The sequence below is a fragment of the Sphaerodactylus townsendi genome, linkage group LG01 (genome assembly GCF_021028975.2).
Source record: "Sphaerodactylus townsendi isolate TG3544 linkage group LG01, MPM_Stown_v2.3, whole genome shotgun sequence".
NCBI lineage: Eukaryota > Metazoa > Chordata > Lepidosauria > Squamata > Sphaerodactylidae > Sphaerodactylus > Sphaerodactylus townsendi.
The window spans coordinates 195,222,373-195,249,730 of NC_059425.1; the positions used below are offsets into that span (position 1 = coordinate 195,222,373).

Here is a 27,358-nt window from a genome sequence, read left to right on the forward strand (position 1 = left end):
CCCCCCACCCCCCCCCCCCCCCACCCCCCCCCCCCCCCACCCCCCCCCCCCCCCACCCCCCCCCCCCCCCACCCCCCCCCCCCCCCACCCCCCCCCCCCCCCACCCCCCCCCCCCCCCACCCCCCCCCCCCCCCACCCCCCCCCCCCCCCACCCCCCCCCCCCCCCACCCCCCCCCCCCCCCACCCCCCCCCCCCCCCACCCCCCCCCCCCCCCACCCCCCCCCCCCCCCACCCCCCCCCCCCCCCACCCCCCCCCCCCCCCACCCCCCCCCCCCCCCACCCCCCCCCCCCCCCACCCCCCCCCCCCCCCACCCCCCCCCCCCCCCACCCCCCCCCCCCCCCACCCCCCCCCCCCCCCACCCCCCCCCCCCCCCACCCCCCCCCCCCCCCACCCCCCCCCCCCCCCACCCCCCCCCCCCCCCACCCCCCCCCCCCCCCACCCCCCCCCCCCCCCACCCCCCCCCCCCCCCACCCCCCCCCCCCCCCACCCCCCCCCCCCCCCACCCCCCCCCCCCCCCACCCCCCCCCCCCCCCACCCCCCCCCCCCCCCACCCCCCCCCCCCCCCACCCCCCCCCCCCCCCACCCCCCCCCCCCCCCACCCCCCCCCCCCCCCACCCCCCCCCCCCCCCACCCCCCCCCCCCCCCACCCCCCCCCCCCCCCACCCCCCCCCCCCCCCACCCCCCCCCCCCCCCACCCCCCCCCCCCCCCACCCCCCCCCCCCCCCACCCCCCCCCCCCCCCACCCCCCCCCCCCCCCACCCCCCCCCCCCCCCACCCCCCCCCCCCCCCACCCCCCCCCCCCCCCACCCCCCCCCCCCCCCACCCCCCCCCCCCCCCACCCCCCCCCCCCCCCACCCCCCCCCCCCCCCACCCCCCCCCCCCCCCACCCCCCCCCCCCCCCACCCCCCCCCCCCCCCACCCCCCCCCCCCCCCACCCCCCCCCCCCCCCACCCCCCCCCCCCCCCACCCCCCCCCCCCCCCACCCCCCCCCCCCCCCACCCCCCCCCCCCCCCACCCCCCCCCCCCCCCACCCCCCCCCCCCCCCACCCCCCCCCCCCCCCACCCCCCCCCCCCCCCACCCCCCCCCCCCCCCACCCCCCCCCCCCCCCACCCCCCCCCCCCCCCACCCCCCCCCCCCCCCACCCCCCCCCCCCCCCACCCCCCCCCCCCCCCACCCCCCCCCCCCCCCACCCCCCCCCCCCCCCACCCCCCCCCCCCCCCACCCCCCCCCCCCCCCACCCCCCCCCCCCCCCACCCCCCCCCCCCCCCACCCCCCCCCCCCCCCACCCCCCCCCCCCCCCACCCCCCCCCCCCCCCACCCCCCCCCCCCCCCACCCCCCCCCCCCCCCACCCCCCCCCCCCCCCACCCCCCCCCCCCCCCACCCCCCCCCCCCCCCACCCCCCCCCCCCCCCACCCCCCCCCCCCCCCACCCCCCCCCCCCCCCACCCCCCCCCCCCCCCACCCCCCCCCCCCCCCACCCCCCCCCCCCCCCACCCCCCCCCCCCCCCACCCCCCCCCCCCCCCACCCCCCCCCCCCCCCACCCCCCCCCCCCCCCACCCCCCCCCCCCCCCACCCCCCCCCCCCCCCACCCCCCCCCCCCCCCACCCCCCCCCCCCCCCACCCCCCCCCCCCCCCACCCCCCCCCCCCCCCACCCCCCCCCCCCCCCACCCCCCCCCCCCCCCACCCCCCCCCCCCCCCACCCCCCCCCCCCCCCACCCCCCCCCCCCCCCACCCCCCCCCCCCCCCACCCCCCCCCCCCCCCACCCCCCCCCCCCCCCACCCCCCCCCCCCCCCACCCCCCCCCCCCCCCACCCCCCCCCCCCCCCACCCCCCCCCCCCCCCACCCCCCCCCCCCCCCACCCCCCCCCCCCCCCACCCCCCCCCCCCCCCACCCCCCCCCCCCCCCACCCCCCCCCCCCCCCACCCCCCCCCCCCCCCACCCCCCCCCCCCCCCACCCCCCCCCCCCCCCACCCCCCCCCCCCCCCACCCCCCCCCCCCCCCACCCCCCCCCCCCCCCACCCCCCCCCCCCCCCACCCCCCCCCCCCCCCACCCCCCCCCCCCCCCACCCCCCCCCCCCCCCACCCCCCCCCCCCCCCACCCCCCCCCCCCCCCACCCCCCCCCCCCCCCACCCCCCCCCCCCCCCACCCCCCCCCCCCCCCACCCCCCCCCCCCCCCACCCCCCCCCCCCCCCACCCCCCCCCCCCCCCACCCCCCCCCCCCCCCACCCCCCCCCCCCCCCACCCCCCCCCCCCCCCACCCCCCCCCCCCCCCACCCCCCCCCCCCCCCACCCCCCCCCCCCCCCACCCCCCCCCCCCCCCACCCCCCCCCCCCCCCACCCCCCCCCCCCCCCACCCCCCCCCCCCCCCACCCCCCCCCCCCCCCACCCCCCCCCCCCCCCACCCCCCCCCCCCCCCACCCCCCCCCCCCCCCACCCCCCCCCCCCCCCACCCCCCCCCCCCCCCACCCCCCCCCCCCCCCACCCCCCCCCCCCCCCACCCCCCCCCCCCCCCACCCCCCCCCCCCCCCACCCCCCCCCCCCCCCACCCCCCCCCCCCCCCACCCCCCCCCCCCCCCACCCCCCCCCCCCCCCACCCCCCCCCCCCCCCACCCCCCCCCCCCCCCACCCCCCCCCCCCCCCACCCCCCCCCCCCCCCACCCCCCCCCCCCCCCACCCCCCCCCCCCCCCACCCCCCCCCCCCCCCACCCCCCCCCCCCCCCACCCCCCCCCCCCCCCACCCCCCCCCCCCCCCACCCCCCCCCCCCCCCACCCCCCCCCCCCCCCACCCCCCCCCCCCCCCACCCCCCCCCCCCCCCACCCCCCCCCCCCCCCACCCCCCCCCCCCCCCACCCCCCCCCCCCCCCACCCCCCCCCCCCCCCACCCCCCCCCCCCCCCACCCCCCCCCCCCCCCACCCCCCCCCCCCCCCACCCCCCCCCCCCCCCACCCCCCCCCCCCCCCACCCCCCCCCCCCCCCACCCCCCCCCCCCCCCACCCCCCCCCCCCCCCACCCCCCCCCCCCCCCACCCCCCCCCCCCCCCACCCCCCCCCCCCCCCACCCCCCCCCCCCCCCACCCCCCCCCCCCCCCACCCCCCCCCCCCCCCACCCCCCCCCCCCCCCACCCCCCCCCCCCCCCACCCCCCCCCCCCCCCACCCCCCCCCCCCCCCACCCCCCCCCCCCCCCACCCCCCCCCCCCCCCACCCCCCCCCCCCCCCACCCCCCCCCCCCCCCACCCCCCCCCCCCCCCACCCCCCCCCCCCCCCACCCCCCCCCCCCCCCACCCCCCCCCCCCCCCACCCCCCCCCCCCCCCACCCCCCCCCCCCCCCACCCCCCCCCCCCCCCACCCCCCCCCCCCCCCACCCCCCCCCCCCCCCACCCCCCCCCCCCCCCACCCCCCCCCCCCCCCACCCCCCCCCCCCCCCACCCCCCCCCCCCCCCACCCCCCCCCCCCCCCACCCCCCCCCCCCCCCACCCCCCCCCCCCCCCACCCCCCCCCCCCCCCACCCCCCCCCCCCCCCACCCCCCCCCCCCCCCACCCCCCCCCCCCCCCACCCCCCCCCCCCCCCACCCCCCCCCCCCCCCACCCCCCCCCCCCCCCACCCCCCCCCCCCCCCACCCCCCCCCCCCCCCACCCCCCCCCCCCCCCACCCCCCCCCCCCCCCACCCCCCCCCCCCCCCACCCCCCCCCCCCCCCACCCCCCCCCCCCCCCACCCCCCCCCCCCCCCACCCCCCCCCCCCCCCACCCCCCCCCCCCCCCACCCCCCCCCCCCCCCACCCCCCCCCCCCCCCACCCCCCCCCCCCCCCACCCCCCCCCCCCCCCACCCCCCCCCCCCCCCACCCCCCCCCCCCCCCACCCCCCCCCCCCCCCACCCCCCCCCCCCCCCACCCCCCCCCCCCCCCACCCCCCCCCCCCCCCACCCCCCCCCCCCCCCACCCCCCCCCCCCCCCACCCCCCCCCCCCCCCACCCCCCCCCCCCCCCACCCCCCCCCCCCCCCACCCCCCCCCCCCCCCACCCCCCCCCCCCCCCACCCCCCCCCCCCCCCACCCCCCCCCCCCCCCACCCCCCCCCCCCCCCACCCCCCCCCCCCCCCACCCCCCCCCCCCCCCACCCCCCCCCCCCCCCACCCCCCCCCCCCCCCACCCCCCCCCCCCCCCACCCCCCCCCCCCCCCACCCCCCCCCCCCCCCACCCCCCCCCCCCCCCACCCCCCCCCCCCCCCACCCCCCCCCCCCCCCACCCCCCCCCCCCCCCACCCCCCCCCCCCCCCACCCCCCCCCCCCCCCACCCCCCCCCCCCCCCACCCCCCCCCCCCCCCACCCCCCCCCCCCCCCACCCCCCCCCCCCCCCACCCCCCCCCCCCCCCACCCCCCCCCCCCCCCACCCCCCCCCCCCCCCACCCCCCCCCCCCCCCACCCCCCCCCCCCCCCACCCCCCCCCCCCCCCACCCCCCCCCCCCCCCACCCCCCCCCCCCCCCACCCCCCCCCCCCCCCACCCCCCCCCCCCCCCACCCCCCCCCCCCCCCACCCCCCCCCCCCCCCACCCCCCCCCCCCCCCACCCCCCCCCCCCCCCACCCCCCCCCCCCCCCACCCCCCCCCCCCCCCACCCCCCCCCCCCCCCACCCCCCCCCCCCCCCACCCCCCCCCCCCCCCACCCCCCCCCCCCCCCACCCCCCCCCCCCCCCACCCCCCCCCCCCCCCACCCCCCCCCCCCCCCACCCCCCCCCCCCCCCACCCCCCCCCCCCCCCACCCCCCCCCCCCCCCACCCCCCCCCCCCCCCACCCCCCCCCCCCCCCACCCCCCCCCCCCCCCACCCCCCCCCCCCCCCACCCCCCCCCCCCCCCACCCCCCCCCCCCCCCACCCCCCCCCCCCCCCACCCCCCCCCCCCCCCACCCCCCCCCCCCCCCACCCCCCCCCCCCCCCACCCCCCCCCCCCCCCACCCCCCCCCCCCCCCACCCCCCCCCCCCCCCACCCCCCCCCCCCCCCACCCCCCCCCCCCCCCACCCCCCCCCCCCCCCACCCCCCCCCCCCCCCACCCCCCCCCCCCCCCACCCCCCCCCCCCCCCACCCCCCCCCCCCCCCACCCCCCCCCCCCCCCACCCCCCCCCCCCCCCACCCCCCCCCCCCCCCACCCCCCCCCCCCCCCACCCCCCCCCCCCCCCACCCCCCCCCCCCCCCACCCCCCCCCCCCCCCACCCCCCCCCCCCCCCACCCCCCCCCCCCCCCACCCCCCCCCCCCCCCACCCCCCCCCCCCCCCACCCCCCCCCCCCCCCACCCCCCCCCCCCCCCACCCCCCCCCCCCCCCACCCCCCCCCCCCCCCACCCCCCCCCCCCCCCACCCCCCCCCCCCCCCACCCCCCCCCCCCCCCACCCCCCCCCCCCCCCACCCCCCCCCCCCCCCACCCCCCCCCCCCCCCACCCCCCCCCCCCCCCACCCCCCCCCCCCCCCACCCCCCCCCCCCCCCACCCCCCCCCCCCCCCACCCCCCCCCCCCCCCACCCCCCCCCCCCCCCACCCCCCCCCCCCCCCACCCCCCCCCCCCCCCACCCCCCCCCCCCCCCACCCCCCCCCCCCCCCACCCCCCCCCCCCCCCACCCCCCCCCCCCCCCACCCCCCCCCCCCCCCACCCCCCCCCCCCCCCACCCCCCCCCCCCCCCACCCCCCCCCCCCCCCACCCCCCCCCCCCCCCACCCCCCCCCCCCCCCACCCCCCCCCCCCCCCACCCCCCCCCCCCCCCACCCCCCCCCCCCCCCACCCCCCCCCCCCCCCACCCCCCCCCCCCCCCACCCCCCCCCCCCCCCACCCCCCCCCCCCCCCACCCCCCCCCCCCCCCACCCCCCCCCCCCCCCACCCCCCCCCCCCCCCACCCCCCCCCCCCCCCACCCCCCCCCCCCCCCACCCCCCCCCCCCCCCACCCCCCCCCCCCCCCACCCCCCCCCCCCCCCACCCCCCCCCCCCCCCACCCCCCCCCCCCCCCACCCCCCCCCCCCCCCACCCCCCCCCCCCCCCACCCCCCCCCCCCCCCACCCCCCCCCCCCCCCACCCCCCCCCCCCCCCACCCCCCCCCCCCCCCACCCCCCCCCCCCCCCACCCCCCCCCCCCCCCACCCCCCCCCCCCCCCACCCCCCCCCCCCCCCACCCCCCCCCCCCCCCACCCCCCCCCCCCCCCACCCCCCCCCCCCCCCACCCCCCCCCCCCCCCACCCCCCCCCCCCCCCACCCCCCCCCCCCCCCACCCCCCCCCCCCCCCACCCCCCCCCCCCCCCACCCCCCCCCCCCCCCACCCCCCCCCCCCCCCACCCCCCCCCCCCCCCACCCCCCCCCCCCCCCACCCCCCCCCCCCCCCACCCCCCCCCCCCCCCACCCCCCCCCCCCCCCACCCCCCCCCCCCCCCACCCCCCCCCCCCCCCACCCCCCCCCCCCCCCACCCCCCCCCCCCCCCACCCCCCCCCCCCCCCACCCCCCCCCCCCCCCACCCCCCCCCCCCCCCACCCCCCCCCCCCCCCACCCCCCCCCCCCCCCACCCCCCCCCCCCCCCACCCCCCCCCCCCCCCACCCCCCCCCCCCCCCACCCCCCCCCCCCCCCACCCCCCCCCCCCCCCACCCCCCCCCCCCCCCACCCCCCCCCCCCCCCACCCCCCCCCCCCCCCACCCCCCCCCCCCCCCACCCCCCCCCCCCCCCACCCCCCCCCCCCCCCACCCCCCCCCCCCCCCACCCCCCCCCCCCCCCACCCCCCCCCCCCCCCACCCCCCCCCCCCCCCACCCCCCCCCCCCCCCACCCCCCCCCCCCCCCACCCCCCCCCCCCCCCACCCCCCCCCCCCCCCACCCCCCCCCCCCCCCACCCCCCCCCCCCCCCACCCCCCCCCCCCCCCACCCCCCCCCCCCCCCACCCCCCCCCCCCCCCACCCCCCCCCCCCCCCACCCCCCCCCCCCCCCACCCCCCCCCCCCCCCACCCCCCCCCCCCCCCACCCCCCCCCCCCCCCACCCCCCCCCCCCCCCACCCCCCCCCCCCCCCACCCCCCCCCCCCCCCACCCCCCCCCCCCCCCACCCCCCCCCCCCCCCACCCCCCCCCCCCCCCACCCCCCCCCCCCCCCACCCCCCCCCCCCCCCACCCCCCCCCCCCCCCACCCCCCCCCCCCCCCACCCCCCCCCCCCCCCACCCCCCCCCCCCCCCACCCCCCCCCCCCCCCACCCCCCCCCCCCCCCACCCCCCCCCCCCCCCACCCCCCCCCCCCCCCACCCCCCCCCCCCCCCACCCCCCCCCCCCCCCACCCCCCCCCCCCCCCACCCCCCCCCCCCCCCACCCCCCCCCCCCCCCACCCCCCCCCCCCCCCACCCCCCCCCCCCCCCACCCCCCCCCCCCCCCACCCCCCCCCCCCCCCACCCCCCCCCCCCCCCACCCCCCCCCCCCCCCACCCCCCCCCCCCCCCACCCCCCCCCCCCCCCACCCCCCCCCCCCCCCACCCCCCCCCCCCCCCACCCCCCCCCCCCCCCACCCCCCCCCCCCCCCACCCCCCCCCCCCCCCACCCCCCCCCCCCCCCACCCCCCCCCCCCCCCACCCCCCCCCCCCCCCACCCCCCCCCCCCCCCACCCCCCCCCCCCCCCACCCCCCCCCCCCCCCACCCCCCCCCCCCCCCACCCCCCCCCCCCCCCACCCCCCCCCCCCCCCACCCCCCCCCCCCCCCACCCCCCCCCCCCCCCACCCCCCCCCCCCCCCACCCCCCCCCCCCCCCACCCCCCCCCCCCCCCACCCCCCCCCCCCCCCACCCCCCCCCCCCCCCACCCCCCCCCCCCCCCACCCCCCCCCCCCCCCACCCCCCCCCCCCCCCACCCCCCCCCCCCCCCACCCCCCCCCCCCCCCACCCCCCCCCCCCCCCACCCCCCCCCCCCCCCACCCCCCCCCCCCCCCACCCCCCCCCCCCCCCACCCCCCCCCCCCCCCACCCCCCCCCCCCCCCACCCCCCCCCCCCCCCACCCCCCCCCCCCCCCACCCCCCCCCCCCCCCACCCCCCCCCCCCCCCACCCCCCCCCCCCCCCACCCCCCCCCCCCCCCACCCCCCCCCCCCCCCACCCCCCCCCCCCCCCACCCCCCCCCCCCCCCACCCCCCCCCCCCCCCACCCCCCCCCCCCCCCACCCCCCCCCCCCCCCACCCCCCCCCCCCCCCACCCCCCCCCCCCCCCACCCCCCCCCCCCCCCACCCCCCCCCCCCCCCACCCCCCCCCCCCCCCACCCCCCCCCCCCCCCACCCCCCCCCCCCCCCACCCCCCCCCCCCCCCACCCCCCCCCCCCCCCACCCCCCCCCCCCCCCACCCCCCCCCCCCCCCACCCCCCCCCCCCCCCACCCCCCCCCCCCCCCACCCCCCCCCCCCCCCACCCCCCCCCCCCCCCACCCCCCCCCCCCCCCACCCCCCCCCCCCCCCACCCCCCCCCCCCCCCACCCCCCCCCCCCCCCACCCCCCCCCCCCCCCACCCCCCCCCCCCCCCACCCCCCCCCCCCCCCACCCCCCCCCCCCCCCACCCCCCCCCCCCCCCACCCCCCCCCCCCCCCACCCCCCCCCCCCCCCACCCCCCCCCCCCCCCACCCCCCCCCCCCCCCACCCCCCCCCCCCCCCACCCCCCCCCCCCCCCACCCCCCCCCCCCCCCACCCCCCCCCCCCCCCACCCCCCCCCCCCCCCACCCCCCCCCCCCCCCACCCCCCCCCCCCCCCACCCCCCCCCCCCCCCACCCCCCCCCCCCCCCACCCCCCCCCCCCCCCACCCCCCCCCCCCCCCACCCCCCCCCCCCCCCACCCCCCCCCCCCCCCACCCCCCCCCCCCCCCACCCCCCCCCCCCCCCACCCCCCCCCCCCCCCACCCCCCCCCCCCCCCACCCCCCCCCCCCCCCACCCCCCCCCCCCCCCACCCCCCCCCCCCCCCACCCCCCCCCCCCCCCACCCCCCCCCCCCCCCACCCCCCCCCCCCCCCACCCCCCCCCCCCCCCACCCCCCCCCCCCCCCACCCCCCCCCCCCCCCACCCCCCCCCCCCCCCACCCCCCCCCCCCCCCACCCCCCCCCCCCCCCACCCCCCCCCCCCCCCACCCCCCCCCCCCCCCACCCCCCCCCCCCCCCACCCCCCCCCCCCCCCACCCCCCCCCCCCCCCACCCCCCCCCCCCCCCACCCCCCCCCCCCCCCACCCCCCCCCCCCCCCACCCCCCCCCCCCCCCACCCCCCCCCCCCCCCACCCCCCCCCCCCCCCACCCCCCCCCCCCCCCACCCCCCCCCCCCCCCACCCCCCCCCCCCCCCACCCCCCCCCCCCCCCACCCCCCCCCCCCCCCACCCCCCCCCCCCCCCACCCCCCCCCCCCCCCACCCCCCCCCCCCCCCACCCCCCCCCCCCCCCACCCCCCCCCCCCCCCACCCCCCCCCCCCCCCACCCCCCCCCCCCCCCACCCCCCCCCCCCCCCACCCCCCCCCCCCCCCACCCCCCCCCCCCCCCACCCCCCCCCCCCCCCACCCCCCCCCCCCCCCACCCCCCCCCCCCCCCACCCCCCCCCCCCCCCACCCCCCCCCCCCCCCACCCCCCCCCCCCCCCACCCCCCCCCCCCCCCACCCCCCCCCCCCCCCACCCCCCCCCCCCCCCACCCCCCCCCCCCCCCACCCCCCCCCCCCCCCACCCCCCCCCCCCCCCACCCCCCCCCCCCCCCACCCCCCCCCCCCCCCACCCCCCCCCCCCCCCACCCCCCCCCCCCCCCACCCCCCCCCCCCCCCACCCCCCCCCCCCCCCACCCCCCCCCCCCCCCACCCCCCCCCCCCCCCACCCCCCCCCCCCCCCACCCCCCCCCCCCCCCACCCCCCCCCCCCCCCACCCCCCCCCCCCCCCACCCCCCCCCCCCCCCACCCCCCCCCCCCCCCACCCCCCCCCCCCCCCACCCCCCCCCCCCCCCACCCCCCCCCCCCCCCACCCCCCCCCCCCCCCACCCCCCCCCCCCCCCACCCCCCCCCCCCCCCACCCCCCCCCCCCCCCACCCCCCCCCCCCCCCACCCCCCCCCCCCCCCACCCCCCCCCCCCCCCACCCCCCCCCCCCCCCACCCCCCCCCCCCCCCACCCCCCCCCCCCCCCACCCCCCCCCCCCCCCACCCCCCCCCCCCCCCACCCCCCCCCCCCCCCACCCCCCCCCCCCCCCACCCCCCCCCCCCCCCACCCCCCCCCCCCCCCACCCCCCCCCCCCCCCACCCCCCCCCCCCCCCACCCCCCCCCCCCCCCACCCCCCCCCCCCCCCACCCCCCCCCCCCCCCACCCCCCCCCCCCCCCACCCCCCCCCCCCCCCACCCCCCCCCCCCCCCACCCCCCCCCCCCCCCACCCCCCCCCCCCCCCACCCCCCCCCCCCCCCACCCCCCCCCCCCCCCACCCCCCCCCCCCCCCACCCCCCCCCCCCCCCACCCCCCCCCCCCCCCACCCCCCCCCCCCCCCACCCCCCCCCCCCCCCACCCCCCCCCCCCCCCACCCCCCCCCCCCCCCACCCCCCCCCCCCCCCACCCCCCCCCCCCCCCACCCCCCCCCCCCCCCACCCCCCCCCCCCCCCACCCCCCCCCCCCCCCACCCCCCCCCCCCCCCACCCCCCCCCCCCCCCACCCCCCCCCCCCCCCACCCCCCCCCCCCCCCACCCCCCCCCCCCCCCACCCCCCCCCCCCCCCACCCCCCCCCCCCCCCACCCCCCCCCCCCCCCACCCCCCCCCCCCCCCACCCCCCCCCCCCCCCACCCCCCCCCCCCCCCACCCCCCCCCCCCCCCACCCCCCCCCCCCCCCACCCCCCCCCCCCCCCACCCCCCCCCCCCCCCACCCCCCCCCCCCCCCACCCCCCCCCCCCCCCACCCCCCCCCCCCCCCACCCCCCCCCCCCCCCACCCCCCCCCCCCCCCACCCCCCCCCCCCCCCACCCCCCCCCCCCCCCACCCCCCCCCCCCCCCACCCCCCCCCCCCCCCACCCCCCCCCCCCCCCACCCCCCCCCCCCCCCACCCCCCCCCCCCCCCACCCCCCCCCCCCCCCCCCCCCCCCCCCCCCCCCCCCCCCCCCCACCCCCCCCCACCCCCCCCCCCCCACCCACCCCCCCACCCCCCCCACCCCCCCCCCCCCCCCCCCCCGCGCCCCCCCCCCCCCCCCCCCCCCCCCCCCCACACACCCCCCACCCACACACACACACACACACACACACACACACACACACACACACACACACACACGCCTTTATTGGCATAGACAGAAAAACCCCTACATATATATCTGTTGGAGTGTCCAGGGTAGGTGAAGAAACATTGTCTGTGAGTAACAAAGAAGACAGCCAGGTCAATAGGTAAGGGCATCTGAATAGAAGTATGAATAACAATGAAGTCTATAGCATGGGAGTAACAATGGAGATAGCTCACAGACAATGTTTCTTCACCCACCCTGGACACTCCAACAGGTATATATACTCCACTTGCTTTCCCAACATCAGATCCTCTGAAGATGCCAGCCACAGATGCAGGCAAAACGTCAGGAGAGAATGCTGCTAGAACACGGCCATACAGCCCGGAAACCACACAGCACCCAAGTGATTCCGGCCGTGAAAGCCTTCGACAATACATTGTTTCCTACCCTGTTTTGTAGAAGGCATTCATGGCCGGAATCACTGGGGTGTTGTGTGGTTTCCAGGCTGTATGGCTGTGTTTAAGTAGCATTTTCTCCTGATGTTTCACCTGCAACTGTGGCTGGCATCTTCAGAAGATTCTGTTTCCTACCCTGTTACGTAATGACAAAAGTGGAACTGATTTCCTGACCCAGCTCTTTCTCTTCAAGGTCTCTGCCGAAAATCTCACTGGCCTGAACCCAAATGTTACAGCCCGTGTTGTCTGTGATGGAGGTGTTTTCATTAGCCCAATTTTTGGAGACATGCTTGCTACCCCTAATGACTTCACACAGGTAAGAAAGTTGGTTGAAACTCAAACCCCTACCTCCGGAATGTTAGGTGTTTTCATGTATTGGGAAACTGACGAACAATCAGCTTTCTGTGGTGGTGCTAAGCTCAGTTTTACTGTGATAAAGGAATAGTTATGAGGTAAAATAATGGTTGCTCTGATTTGGATGGTTCACAGTAGCCTGATCTTGTCAGATCTCTGAAGGTTGTCCCTGGTTAGTATTTGGAGGGGAGGTCCTGAGAGATTGACTATTGCCTGTTAAGATAAACAAGTGGCAGCAGTATCCAGGAGTGGCTGGTGAGCCAGCTGCAGGCCTTCCTGGGCAGAGAAGATTTTGCCACTGTGGTATATGCCCTGGTAACATCTAGACTAGATTACTGCATTGTGTTCTACATGGGGCTGCCCTTGAAGACAGTATGAAAGATGCAGTTGATATGGCCCAAATGTTTACTGGAGTTGGTCACAGGGATCATATCACTCCAGTTTTGTTCTGTTTACAGTGACTCCCAGTTTGATTCCAAGTCCAGTTCAAGGTGCTGACAAACCTGAAGAACCACCTTCTTCCATATGCACCTACCCATCTACTCAGAGGTGGGATCCAGCAGGTTCTCACAGGTTCCCGAGAGTAGGTTACTAATTATTTGTGTGTGCCGAGAGGGGGTTACTAATTGGTGATTTTGCCACGTGATTTTTGCCTTCGTTACGCCCCTCCTCTCAGCAGTAGCGCGCAGAACTTGAAGCAGTCTAGCAGGAGGTGCACCGGCGTGCGTGGCAGCCTCCAGCCCGCGTGCACTGGCTTCCTGCCTGTCTGGCACAGCTGCCATGCGTCTTTGCCACAGCCCCGCCTAAGAATGCCCTCATTTCTGGAATGCCTTGGTCACGCCTCTGTCGCGGCCCCACCCAGCCCCATTGGCGCTACGCCACAGTTTGAATCCCACCACTATGGGAACCTGTTACTAAAATTTGTGGATCCCACCTTCATCTACTCCTGTCATCTTTGGAGGCCCTGCATGGGGTGGTCAACCATTTAACACTAGACAGGTGTCAACCTCAGAAAGAGCCTCCTTGGTCATGACACCAAAACTTTGGCGCTCCCGCTCCAAGGAGATTAATTTATCTCCTTCTATCATTGGCTGTTTCCACACAAATCTCCTAAAACGTTTGCAAAATATATTCAATCCCATTCCTCTTTAGCACAATGTATGCCCACACTCACCCCCCTGGAAATGACTCATAGCTGCCATTGCATGCTTCCCCCCCCCTTTTAAAGTTAGTTGAAGAGTCGATGCTTCCAGGCTTCACAGTTTCGTGCAGCGGTTCTCCATACTTCGTATAATTGACACCTCAAATATTAGCCACCCCAAACAACAAAAACTAACAGAAATGATGCAATATACAGGCAAGGGGGAATGGAGAATGAACTCACAAAACAGCACCAAGGAGGAGGTTTGGGGGTGGTAGAAAAGCATGGAAGATGTTTTAAAGCAGGTGTGGGCAATTATTTTTTCCATGGGGCCGCATAAGAAACAGAAAATATTGTGGAGGGCCGGGCCAAAAGGCAGGGGGGCGAGGCGCTTTTGAAAGCCCTGCAGAAGCCGGCAGCCAAGGCAACCGGCTTCTGCGGGGCTTTCAAAGGCGCCTGGCTCCCCAGCACGGCAGGGGGGCCAGTCAGAGTTATCCGGCGGGCCGAATGTGGCCCGCGGGCCATATAATGCCCAGGTCTGTTTTAAAGAGACCACACAGCTGGGAAGCCATTTTGAAAATGTTTCAGCCCGGAGAATCATTTTTAAGAAGGATTCACTGAAAACGTTTTGAGGCTGGCAATGAATTGTTTTCAGAATCAAAGGGAGAAAAAAAACATTGCAGAACTCCATGAAGGAAATGCTTTATTTGCTGCCTCAAAACGTTTTGAAAGGTTTGTGTGGAAAGGGCCAGAGACTTCCGCTGTCAGGTGAAGCCTTTTCCATTTTGTTTGCTGTACTCCCAAAAAAACTCATGTCGGCCGAATTCCCACTGAAAATTTAATCTAGATACAACCAGGTTTCAAAAGAATCCGCACCTTTTCATCCAGGTTCCAACATCCTTGCTGCAGCATGTTTCTAGTGAAGACATCTAGGCCTGCCCCTTAGGTGTGTGTGTGTGTGCGTGTGTGTGCGTGCCTGCAATCAGGGGTGCAATTGTTAAGCTAGCAGCACCAAAATTTCAGAGTATCTTTAGGAAGCCCTCCTGATGATACCACCCACGTATGGTTCACGGGGGCCAAAGTTATGGACCCTCAAATGTGTAGCCCCCATCTCCTATTAGCTCCTATTGGAAACAATGGGGGATGGGCACCTCCTTTGGGAGTCCAGAGCTTTGGACTATCTGGACCAAACTTCACAAAACCTGGCTGGTATCAGTAGGAGACGCCCCTGATAATACCACCCAGGTTTGGTGAAGTTTGGTTCATGGGGGCCAAAGTTATGGACCTTCAAATGTGTAGCCCCCATCTCCTATTAGCTCCCCAAAAGGTGCATATACAAGGAGGTCCAGGAAAATCTCGTGATAAGGGAGGGGGAGAGGAGTGCCAGAAACGGGACTGATTTGTGCTCCATAGTTCGGCTGTGAGGAGATCTCGAGGGAACCTGGATAATTCGGGTGACTATCCCAGGATTAATCACCAGTGAGGAAATCACCATTGACTTTCCTCCCTGGTTGAAGACGGATGCTTTAAAGATTGCCACTCAAGCATTCTGATTCTTGTTTAATTTTTGCCATTGAGCAAGAAATACCGAAATCTGGCCTATTTTGGAATAAGCCCAGGGAAAATTCCTCTTTGAGAGACCAATGTTTGGCTTCTGTTCTTTCTTTACTCCCCATCGCAAGTAACTTTCCTCTCTATTCTTCTGTCTCTCCAGGTTGTGGTAGCAGTGAATGATATTCCAGCCAACTGTTCTGGCTCGTGCACCTTCCAGTATCTTTTGGAATCTACTCCTTTAGTCAGTAATCTTGACTATTCTGTGGGTAAGCCTGCGCATTTTTGCTTTTCGTTATAATTCAGTTGGTTGACCGGAACCCTGACCTGGATGGCCCGAGCTAACCCCATCTCCTCAGATTTTGGAAGCTAAGCAGGGTTGGATGGGAGACCTCCGAAGAAATCTAGGGCTGCTATGCAGAGTCAGGCAATGGCAAATCACCATTGAATATTTCTTGTGTTGAAGATCCTATAGCCGTGGTGGTGAACCTGTGGCACTCCAGATGTTCATGGACTACAATTTCCATCAGCCCCTGCCAGCATGGCCAATTTGGCCAGCAACAAATGAGTAATATAGTGGAATTTTTGGAAAAGTCTGAACCTTTAATCTAATTCTTCCGCACATGCAAAATAATGCGTTTTCAAACCACTTTCACAACTGTTTGCAAGTGGATGTTGCCATTCCGCACAGCTTCAAAGAGCACTGAAAGCAGTTTGAAAGTGCATTGTTCTGCATGTGCGGAATGAGCCTCTGTCTTGTGGCTTTTACAAAACAAACTATCATCTTAAACGTATGGTATAATAAAGTCAGTGTGGTGGAGTGACTGAGAGCAGTGGACTCTAATCTGGAGAACTGGGTTTGTTTCCTTGCTCTTCCACATGGAGCCTGCTAGATAACCTTGAACTAGGCACAGTTTTCTCAGAACTCTCTCAGCCCCACCTACCTCGCAAGTTGTGGGGAGAGGAAGGGAAATAGTTTGCAAGCCATTTTGAGACTCCTTACGCTTGACAAAAGTGGGGTATAAATCCAAACTCTTCTTCTTTTCTTCTAAAGGAGACAAAAATCCTTTCAAAACGGCCATCTGATTTTTCAGTCTTAAACTATCTGTCAACCTTACAAGGAAGTGTGTTCCAATGCACATATGCGTAATCTTTCCATACAGTGGAAACATTTGTGCATCACAGTAAAGGGGGAAAGAGTTAAAAAGTCCATGATTATGCCACGTGGTCTCCAAGCAACTCCCAAACCGTGTGAATTTTCATCCTTTTCAACAAAGAATAAAGTTTTGAGAATGAGGTCCCAGATTTGATAGCACTTCCTGAAAGCTGCACTTGGTCTTTCCTAGAAAACATCTGTATTTCTAGGACAGACACCAAAATAACCATCTGGGCACTTCATACTTGTTAAAACAGAAGCACATTTTGCCCTTTGGTCCAGAACACTAGTACTAAAACTTCAAGTCTCTCTGGGAGTGATTTCAGACATATGTGCTTACCACAGAATGTATACTTACCACTTATGACACTGATGACAGGACCGGCACAGCGGCTACGTCCTTACCACAGCCCCGCCCAGGAATGCCCTGCCCCCGGAATCCCCGGCCACGCCCCCGTCGTGCCCCGCCCAGCCCCATTGGCGCTACGCCACAGTTTGAATACCACCACCATGGGAACCTGTTACTAAAATTTTTGGATCCCACCCCTCCATACGCCTCTGACAAGAACATTCATTGATCGGAAAAGACTGACTTGAAGAACCAGGACTGGCAACTTAGGAACACGCCTCTCCTCCTCCTAAACCTAAATACAAAACCTCTCCACGGAAGGTACTTTCTTCTGCCTATCAAGTCATTTGTAGCACAGCTATACATTTTTCCTGCGTTTCACCCTGAATTTGTCATTTCAGATGATGCCGTTCATATGTTAATACACCTTGTTGGATCTGGCCTCGCTGCAGACCTCAAGTCGTTGCTTGTTGAGGTGAACCAGCAGGACTGTAAGGTCTTGGTTTCCAACCACAGCAATGCCCTTTGTCGGATGCCCTTGTTACCGGCAGGGTTGTATACAGTTACGGTGTTGGTGAGACCCTATGGATTGGCCGTCAATGCCAGCGGAGGAGCCGACATCTTCCTGAGGATTGTGCCCATATTGACTGCCATTGAACCTCCGGTGGCTTCTGAGATTGGTGTGTGTGAATAATGTGGTCTGGGTTTTTAATTTTTTTAATTTATTAGATTTGTATACTGCTTTTCCCTTTTCAGTCACAGTGTCCTTTCCAGCATTTGATAAGACACTTTGTAAACATAGCTTTAAAACTTTTAGTAGCCTGGAGTCAGGATCTGCCAACCTCCACCACAGAGAATACAAAGGGGTGGGTGGGTGTTGTGTGCTAGGAGCAGCAGTGGCGTAGGAGGTTAAGAGCTCGTGTATCTAATCTGGAGGAACCGGGTTTGATTCCCAGCTCTGCCGCCTGAGCTATGGAGGCTTATCTGGGGAATTCAGATTAGCCTGTGCACTCCCACACACTCAAAGACTCAAAGGGGCTGACAATCTCCTTGCCCTTCCCCCCTCACAACAAACACCCTGTGGGGTAGGTGGGGCTGAGAGAGCTCCGAGAAGCTGTGACTAGACCAAGGTCACCCAGCTGGCGTGTGTGGGAGTGTACAGGCTAATCTGAATTCCCCAGATAAGCCTCCACAGCTCAGGCGGCAGAGCTGGGAATCAAACCCGGTTCCTCCAGATTAGATACATGGGCTCTTAACCTCCTAGCTTCTTTCAAAGCCTTTCTTCAAAAGCTTTCTGACTCTCCCCTCACGAGGAGGCAAACTGAACTTCAGGATCATGGACATCTGCAAGCCAGAGGCAAAAAGGGGGGGGGGAAAGGATCCAGGTGTTTCCCCCCCCCCAAAAAAATGCATTTTGATGTCTTTCAGCACTTTCCTTCCCAGCAGACACTCATATATTTATGACCTAGAGTTTCAAATGTCTGTACTTCGGTACATGGTGTAATGAGATCATTTTTGAACAGGTGGGCTTCCAGTAATCCTCACAGGTTCAGGATTTGATGGGATAAAGCTGGTGTTATTTGGTCTTCAGCCTTGCCCAGTTAATGCCAACACCAGCAACGCAACGATAATTGAATGCACGCTTCCCGTGCGAGTAAGTAACACCTTCACTTTTTTGTTAACGTGGGAAGGTAAATCTGTTACTTTGCTATCCTGTATATTGTAGCTGTGTAGTTGGGGCCAAATTACCGTATATTACCTGTATAAGTCGACCCGCCTATAAGTCGAGGCACCTAATTTTACCACAAAAAACTGGGAAAACTTATTGGCTCGCGTATAAGTCGAGGGTGGGAAATGCAGCAGCTACTGGTAAATTTCAAAAATAAAAATAGATACCAATAAAATTACATTAATTTAGGCATCAGTAGGTGAAATGTTTTTGAATATTTATTTCAAAGAAAAACAGTAAACTAGCTCTGTAAGTGGAAAAGAGGGTCAGCAAAAACAATATGGTCTCAACAGTAACTTTAAAAGTACCAAAACCTTAGCTCAACCAGCAACCAAGCTACAACACAAGAGTTAAAATTCTTCAAAACTGGATTTTTGGTCAGGGGAGGAATGTTTATGTTAGCAGTAACAACATTTCAGAGTATCTTTAGGAGACCCTCCTGATGATACCACCCAGTTTGGTTCTGGGGGGCCAAAGTTATGGACCCTCAAAAGGGTAGCCCCATCTCCTATTAGCTTCCATTGGAAACAATGGGGGATGGGAGCACCCACTTTGGGGATCCATACCTTTGGACCCCCTAAACCAAACATCACAAAACCTGGCTGATATCAGCAAGAGATTATCCTGATGATACCACCCAGGTTTGATGAAGTTTGGTTCAAGGGGTCCAAAGTTATGCACCTTCAAAATGTAGCCCCATCTACTATTAGCTCCCATTGGAAACAATGGGGGATGGGGCACCCCCTTTGGGGGTCAATAACTGTGGACTCCCTGAACTTGGGTGCTATCATTAGCAGTGTCTCTTGAAAAGTCCCTGAAATTTTGGTGCTGCTAGCCTAAAAGCTGCGCCCCCTGGCAGCTGACAAAATAAAAACCCTAAAATATTTTTTAAAATACACCTCACTAAGTTGAGGGGGGCTTTTTCAGCACAAAAAATGTGCTGAAAAATTCGACTTATATGCGAGTATATACGGTACATGATAATTATAATCTGAATTGATTGTATGACTCAGAAGGTGGGGGCTTTTGCTTTTGCTTTTTTATTTTTAGGAGAGGGGTATCTTCTTCATTCCAAACTGCTGGGAAGATCTACCATGCGTGTGCTCTTAATCCAATGGCAGATATTTGTATTATCCATGTTTTAATTGTATTAGGGGGTTAATTGTCAGACTGATTTTTTAAAGGGAATATTTCCCCTTTCTGCTCTTTATTTCTAGAGAGGAGAAGACCACACAGTCCATGTGATGGTGGTCAGTGAACATGGATCTACTCTGTTTGCCAACGCGTTTACTTATGATTCTTCTCTAAACCCGGTTATTACATCACTGAGCCGAAATTCAACCAGCATAGTTGGTAAGAGAGAAATTCCCTGTACACATTGGGTTTTTTTTAAAAAAAATCTCCTGCTGTCCTTTTTCTGATTTCTTAATGTTTAGCTCTGTAGAAGCTTTGCTATTTGCTCCCACACTCAGGCCACAGATACGAGTCTCAAGCAGATAGGTCAAATGAGAGTTTTATTAATGGCTGATCTGCAACAAGAACCTGTTGAAACCACCTTCCTGCTGTATTGGTTAAGAGGTTTGATTCTCCACTCCTCCACATGAGCAGTGGAGTCTTATCTGGTGAACTGAATTTGTTTCCCCGCTCCTCCACATGAAGCCTGCTAGGTGGCCTTGGACTGGTCAGTTCTCTCAGAACTCTCTCAGCCCCACCTACTTCACAAGGTGTCTGATATGGGGTGGGGAATGGAAGGCGTCTATAAGAGAGAGAGCAAGTGTGGTGTAGTGGTTAAGAGCAGGTGGATTCTAATCTGGAGAACCGGGTTTGATTCCCCACTCCTCCACCGGAGTGGCGGAGGCTTGTCCAGTGAACCAGATCTGTTTCCACACTCCCACGTTCCTGTTGGGTGACCTTGTACAAGTCACAGTTCTTCAACACTCTCTCAGCCCCACCTACCTCACAAAGTGTCTGTTGTGGGAAGAGGAAGGGAAAGGAGCTTGTAAGTCACCTTGAGTCTCCTTACAGAAGAGAAAAGTGGGGTAAAAATCAGTGGTGGGATCAAAAATTTTTAGTAACAGGTTCCCTCGCCAGCCCCCCCTCAGCAAAGGGGGCAGAGGCGTACCTAGGCAAACCTGAGCCCTGGCCAAAACCTGAGTTGGATGCCCCCCCCATGGGCAGCCACCCCACCCGACCCCAAAAAATTTTTTTGCACCAGGTCATTTCTAAATCATCATCACATTACAGAAAATGCCCCAACTCACAAATCTGAACACAGCAATGGTGAAACACACAGGTTCTTTGATAGAGACTGGTGAGATAAAAGGTACGAAAGGCTGAGAATCAATGAATTGCAGTACCTGGAAGGGATTAACCCAGTTCAGGGAGTTACATTATTAGTTGCAATTGCTATATGCACCTTCATGTTCAAAGGCAGGATGCCTCTTGGGGAGGCGAGGGCGTGGAGATGGCAAAGCGGACCCAATTAGTAACCCCCTCTCAGCACACACAAATAATTAGTAACGCACTCTCGGGAACTGGTGAGAAACTGCTGGATCCCACCTTTGGTATAAATCCAAACTCCTCGTCCTCGTCCTCGTCCTCGTCCTCGTCCTCGTCCTCCTCCTCCTCGTCCTCGTCCTCGTCCTCGTCCTCGTCCTCGTCCTCGTCCTCCTCCTCCTCCTCCTCCTCATCGTCCTCGCCCTCGTCCTCGTCCTCCTTCTCCTTCTTCTTCTTTTATGGCTTTTCTGAAATGGGTCTGAAGATCATATTTTTTAATAGAGTGGGCTGTTGTAAAAATTTCAATCACCGCCCTCTGTTGTTAGAGATTTTAAAGCACACATGTTTTCCTTTCAAATTCTAATACCAGAGTTCATAAGCTACTTTTGATTACTGAAACCAAGTGGAGGTCGATGATTTAACCTTGCCTTTCTTCCCCATGTGGCTCTAAGACAAATTGAGGCTGCATAAGCCTGTGACTAGAATCGTATAGCTTGGTGGATGTGTGCCAGACTCTCCTAGTCCTAAAACAACATCTGGAGGCTGATTTGGAACAGGGTAATTCAATGCAGGAGAGAAAGGTGGGGAATAAATCCAAACTTTGGTTCTTCACTTTCCTCTTCTGAACAAAGCTTCGAAACACGGCCATATATGTGGGACGACCCTGGTGACAGAAAAGCATCGGAGAGTCATGGCACACATAGGCATCTATGCCTGCATCTGGACTTAATATGTTGCATTTTTTTCTGTTGCTGCTACAGTACAGTTTATTATTATTATTATTATTATTATTATTATTATTATTATTATTATTATTATTATTATTATTATTATTATTATTATTATTATTATTATTATTATCCCTCCCTATCCCTGCAGGGCTCAGAGTGGGTCACAATAAATTTCCAAAAATACAACAAAGCGTTAAAACATTAAAATATATAATATCAATACAAAAATATACTACACTATTACACCAGTATTAGAATAGATGTAAAAACTCCCCCCCCCCGTGAGAGGAGGATGCGGGTAAAAACTCCCCCCCGCAAGAGGAGGAGGAGGAGGAGGAGGAGGAGGAGGAGGAGGAGGAGGAGAAGAAGAAGAAGAAGAAGAAGAGTTTGGATTTATATCCCCCCTTTCTCTCCTGCAGGAGACTCAAAGGGGCTTACAATCTCCTTGCCCTTCCCCCCTCACAACAAACACCCTGTGAGGTGGGTGAGGGTTAAGAGAGCTCTGAATAGCTGTGACTAGCCCAAGGTCACCCAGCTGGCGTGTGTGGGAGTGTACAGGCTAATCTGAATTCCACAGATAAGCCTCCACAACTCAAGCGGCAGAGCTGGGAATCAAACCCGGTTCCTCCAGATCAGAGTGCACCTGCTCTTAGCCACTACGCCACTGCTGTCGGAGGAGGAGGAGGAGGAGGAGGAAGAGAAGAAGAAGAAGAAGAAGAAGAAGAAGAAGAAGAAGAAGAAGAGGAGGAGGAGGAGGAGGAGGAGGAGGAGGAGGAGGAGGAGGAGTAGTAGTAGTTTGGATTTATATCCCCCATTTCTCTCCTGCAGGAGACTCAAAGGGGCTGACAACCTCCTTGCCCTTCCCCCCTCACAACAAACACCCTGTGAGGTGGGTGGGGCTGAGCGAGCTCAGAAGAGCTGTGACTAGCCCAAGGTCACCCAGCTGGCGTGTGTGGGAGTGCTCAGGCTAATCTGGATTCCACAGATAAGCCTCCACAACTCAAGCGGCAGAGCTGGGAATCAAACCCAGTTCCTCCAGATTAGATACATGAGCTCTTAACCTCCTACGCCACTGCTGCTCCAAAGAAGATGGCCTCTTTTATTCTATCCAGCTGGCTAGATGGGAAAGGTCAGGTGGAACAGTTGCGTTTAACATCAGGCCTGCCAGAGGCATAGCAAGGTGGAAAAGCGCCCGGTGCACCAATGCGTCCTCTGCCATGCCAAGCCCTCATCACCCCCCACAGGGCCGTGTGCCCAGTTCATCACGCACCCCCCTGCCCCTTAAAGCACACCTCTGGGGCAGAGGTGGGATCCAGAGGTTCTCACAGGTTCCCAAGAGTAGGTTACTAATTATTTGTGTGTGCCGAGAGGGGGTTACTAATTGGTGATTTTGCCACATGATTTTTGCCTTAGTTACGCCCCTCCTCTCAGCAGTAGCGCGCAGAACTTGAAGCAGTCTAGCAGGAGGTGCACCGGCGTGCGTGGCAGCCTGTGCCCGCATGCATTCGTTTCCAGCCCAAGGACCGGCGCAGTGGCTGCGTCCTTGCCACAGCCCCGCCCAGGAATGCCCCGCCCCTGGAATGCCTGGTCACGCCCCCGTCATGCCCCCCAGTCCCATTGGTGCTACGCCACAGTTTGAATCCTACGACCATGGGAACCCGTTACTAAAATTTTTGGATCCCACCACTGCTCTGGGGCCTGCAAATTGTTCTGTTTTCTTCTTTGCAGGAGGTCAGACACTCGACATTGGTATATCATCATTTGCAAATTATGCTGGGTTTGACGTGAAGGTAATAATTGGGGAGTCGGTGGTAGAAATCCAGGAACAAACCCATCATGGACTCAGTGTAGCCCTGCCTTCTTTGACTCGTGGACTGTACAACCTTTCCGTCTTCCTGAACAACATCCCATTAGGCACTAAAGGGTAAGAGAATACACCTGCCTTGAGTTGTGATTTCTAATGGAACTTCAGGAGAAGGAAGTGGAACGAATGGAGCTCCCTGGGGGAAATCACGGCCTCATGGGACGTTCCAGCATTCTGTAGGAGAGCATGGGACGTTGTTTCAAGGGCCATCTGGTTTACATTATGACCAGTAGGGGTGGTGAGTTGGGAAACCGGGTTGGGAAGAGCAGAGCTTCAACTGAAAGCTGGACTAACGTCCGGATTCAGTTGAAACTTCCCGCTGCCACTATTTCCCAAGTCCACGTGGACTTTGGCTGTGATGCGGGGAGAGGGGGAGGGCCCGCAATCTTTTTTATTTGGTAAAATTTGGGTTTGGTTTTTAGAATCCTGAAAAGTTTTTTTTTTGCTGGGGGGGGGGAAGCTGAATAAAGCTGATAGTTACTGACTTCATTCACTTTCACTGAAAATGTCCTGGTTTTTAAACCCTGGACTCGAAATTCACTGAATAAAAAAAGATTGTGCTCACCCCTACTGGCCAGTTGTTTTAATGTCGGACTCTGTTGCCGAGTTAATGTGTTACTTCATTTTATTCTATTTATTGCATTTTTTTAAAATTTGTATTGTATTTGTATTTATTGTATTTTTGAAATGTTAAGCTTTCCTGAGTCCCTTGTGTGGGGAGGGACATACATTAAATAAATAAATAAGACAAACAAATAAGTTGTGCTAGGATTCTTATTAGTAAGTAGGAAAGAATGGTGGTATGTTCTCAAAAATAAATACAATTAGAGTTCTAGGGTGTTCCCACTAATTTAACTGTTATGGCACGTGCTTCGTATCAACTGTGGAATTTTTCATCTGAAGATGTCAAATTGGCCTGTAATAGAAAAAGGTGTCTGGTCTGTCGACCTCCTCCCAATAACCAAACGCAGGGTTGCAGAAATCAGGTTTCTTGTATCAGAATATGAACTGGCACACTCCAAAAGGTTCCCCCAAATCTGGCATTCACAAACACAGTAGCATACATATACGCGATATGCCCAAGTTCCAAACATAGAGCTGAGTAGAGGACACCGTTTGGTAATCCCGTAATTTTGTGGATTGTAGGGAATTCAATGAATGGTTGACAGCCCGTATCCAGATTGGAACCCCATAAAGTAAATGGGATTCAGTCCTCGCATTGAACATCTTTAATGTGGCAGGAATAAAATAATGTCCTCTGCTATAGAAGAAGCAGAGGATTCCAGAAGTACTCGTTGAAGACTAAGTACTACCTTTTTATGGGGGATCCATGAAAGATTGTGTGAAGAAAAGGCCAAGATATTTAAAACAATTGACCTGTTCAATAAGGATATTGTTTATTTTCCTATAATATTTCGTCGAGGATCTAGCAAAAACCATTATATTGGTTTTCTCATAATTAATTGTTAATCTATAGGAGTCACAATACTCTGCAAAGTTCTTCATAAACTGCCCCTTCTCTAGCATAGACTTCAAAGTCTACGTAGCTGCAGCATGTGCATAAATGCAACTAGTCTTTCGATGTGTGTTCGTACGGGGACCACCAACTCTCTGAATTGTGCTTTAAGTTCATGTTCAAAGTAGGAAGGACCCCAGGTGATGTGGGATTTTCTGCGTGACGAAATGCAAACACAGTGGATAAGTGTGGGGTTTATTTTCCAGGATGGAACCATTCATCCAATATTCCACAGAGGCCTTCGGAATGGAACCGTGCTGCGGTTCCTTGCTCGGTATGTATCACCGGTTTGTCTGTACGCATTGCAGGAGACTAAAAGACCACCAATAGCTCTCTTTCCCCTGATTTCAGAAATTTGTCTGGTTACATATATGTGAGATTTCCTAAATCAGGGGTCTTCAATTTGGGGCCCACCGCCATGATGGGGGAGGGCGGTATAAAAGTGGAATGAATGAATAAATAAATAAATAAATAAATGATGCCCTTATTTATTTATATATTTATTTTGTTGGTTTCTAGTCTGCCCTTTCCTGACCAGGCTGGGTTTGGGGCAGCCTTCTTTGCTCTGATGCAAGGGAACCTTTAGGAAAATGGGCCATTATAACAAGCAGATTATGTTGCATTTGCTTGCCACCGAACAGATCCTGTGAACTGCAGCTAGTTCGATCTTCCTTCCTCTTTCCCTTCCATGCCTCCCATTCTGGCTGTATCTAGAAGAAGAAGAAGAAGAAGAGTTTGGATTTATATCCCCCTTTCTCTCCTGTAGGAGACTCAAAGGGGCTTACAATCTCCTTGCCCATCCCCCCTCACAAAAAACACCCTGTGAGGTAGGTGGGGCTGAGAAAGCTCCGAGAAGCTGTGACTAGCCCAAGGTCACCCAGCTGGCGTGTGTGGGAGTGTACAGGCTAATCTGAATTCCCCAGATAAGCCTCCACAGCTCGGGCGGCAGAGCGGGGAATCAAACCCGGTTCCTCCAGATTAGATACACGAGCTCTTAACCTCCTACGCCACTGCTGCTCCTAGATTTTATTCTAAAAAGGAATAACCTATTCATTCAACCTCAATCACTTAGGCTGGGTTATTAATGAAGCATTTGATACAAAAGGCCCCTTGAGCGACTTAGGTGCTTGGCCAGTGCCTGTTATCCGCCTCTGGAACCCACCTGGGACCTGATGGGGGCAGCATGAAAGTAGACCTGTGTTGCTGCCACCTGCCATTGGCAATAGAAAGGGAAAGATTCAATCATATGACAGGCAAATATGCATGGAGACAGGGCTTTTATTTTCAGGAATGTTTGTGTGTATGCATAGAGTGTCCCTCCTGCTTTCAAGAAACAAAACAAAACACTGTCTCCTTTCCATGAAACTGTGGTGGTAAATGGCAGGGTGCCCACTTTTTAATTTTAATGGGGTTTTGTTTGTATGTGCTGTAAGAGGAAACTATGTTGTGCACCGCCCAGAGCCCTTTGGGGGGTAGGGCGGTATACAAAACCCATAAGTAAGTAAGTAAGTAAGTAAGTAAGTAAGTAAGTAAGTAAGTAAGTAAATAACATTGGGTAGGGTTTGCTTTCACTGCAGTGTTGTTCCTGACTACAGTGCCTTATTTATTCCCCATATGAATGAATGCCATAGTCATTATTTAGTGAAATGAACAGAATGAAATGGTGGAGTCCACCGGAATGGGAGCTAAACTCACCCTGTCCCTTGTAAATCGCACTGTTGAGTCCGGGGAACAATTATCTCCACTGGTTCCTAGACTGAGACACACGCAGCTCAAGGTCAGCTATTATGGACATGTTTAATTCTCACCTACAGACTTTGAATTCTTTTTCTTAGTGCAGTTGTGAAGTCTTCTGGCAATGCCCATGCATAGATGTCTATGCACACCCAAATAAACCCAGAACATGTTTTAGCCAATGATGTTTTGTTGAGGGAAACTTGGTTCAGAATCAGAGGAACTTGAAGGCAAGGGTCTCCAACGTGGGGCCCACGGGCATCATGGCCCCCACCAACACTTTTCCTGGTGCCTGCCTAGGGTTTCCCCCCCCACCCCCCCCCCCCCCCACCCCCCCCCCCCCCCACCCCCCCCCCCCCCCACCCCCCCCCCCCCCCACCCCCCCCCCCCCCCACCCCCCCCCCCCCCCACCCCCCCCCCCCCCCACCCCCCCCCCCCCCCACCCCCCCCCCCCCCCACCCCCCCCCCCCCCCACCCCCCCCCCCCCCCACCCCCCCCCCCCCCCACCCCCCCCCCCCCCCACCCCCCCCCCCCCCCACCCCCCCCCCCCCCCACCCCCCCCCCCCCCCACCCCCCCCCCCCCCCACCCCCCCCCCCCCCCACCCCCCCCCCCCCCCACCCCCCCCCCCCCCCACCCCCCCCCCCCCCCACCCCCCCCCCCCCCCACCCCCCCCCCCCCCCACCCCCCCCCCCCCCCACCCCCCCCCCCCCCCACCCCCCCCCCCCCCCACCCCCCCCCCCCCCCACCCCCCCCCCCCCCCACCCCCCCCCCCCCCCACCCCCCCCCCCCCCCACCCCCCCCCCCCCCCACCCCCCCCCCCCCCCACCCCCCCCCCCCCCCACCCCCCCCCCCCCCCACCCCCCCCCCCCCCCACCCCCCCCCCCCCCCACCCCCCCCCCCCCCCACCCCCCCCCCCCCCCACCCCCCCCCCCCCCCACCCCCCCCCCCCCCCACCCCCCCCCCCCCCCACCCCCCCCCCCCCCCACCCCCCCCCCCCCCCACCCCCCCCCCCCCCCACCCCCCCCCCCCCCCACCCCCCCCCCCCCCCACCCCCCCCCCCCCCCACCCCCCCCCCCCCCCACCCCCCCCCCCCC

At 66.8% G+C, this 27,358-nt stretch overlaps 1 protein-coding gene across 1 annotated transcript in view; it reads left to right on the forward strand.

Annotated features, from left to right (window-relative positions):
* LOC125438395 (fibrocystin-like) overlaps window positions 1-26,375 on the forward strand; it is a 74,826-nt gene extending 48,451 nt beyond the window's left edge. Inside the window, exons 14-21 of the mRNA XM_048506843.1 lie at window positions 11,879-11,958; window positions 14,852-14,957; window positions 16,595-16,873; window positions 17,717-17,847; window positions 19,140-19,275; window positions 22,878-23,073; window positions 24,736-24,803; window positions 26,365-26,375. Of these exons, the coding sequence (XP_048362800.1) occupies window positions 11,879-11,958; window positions 14,852-14,957; window positions 16,595-16,873; window positions 17,717-17,847; window positions 19,140-19,275; window positions 22,878-23,073; window positions 24,736-24,803; window positions 26,365-26,375 (1,007 nt within the window). The remainder of the gene's footprint in view (window positions 1-11,878; window positions 11,959-14,851; window positions 14,958-16,594; window positions 16,874-17,716; window positions 17,848-19,139; window positions 19,276-22,877; window positions 23,074-24,735; window positions 24,804-26,364) is intronic.
* Window positions 26,376-27,358: the final 983 nt, after the last annotated feature.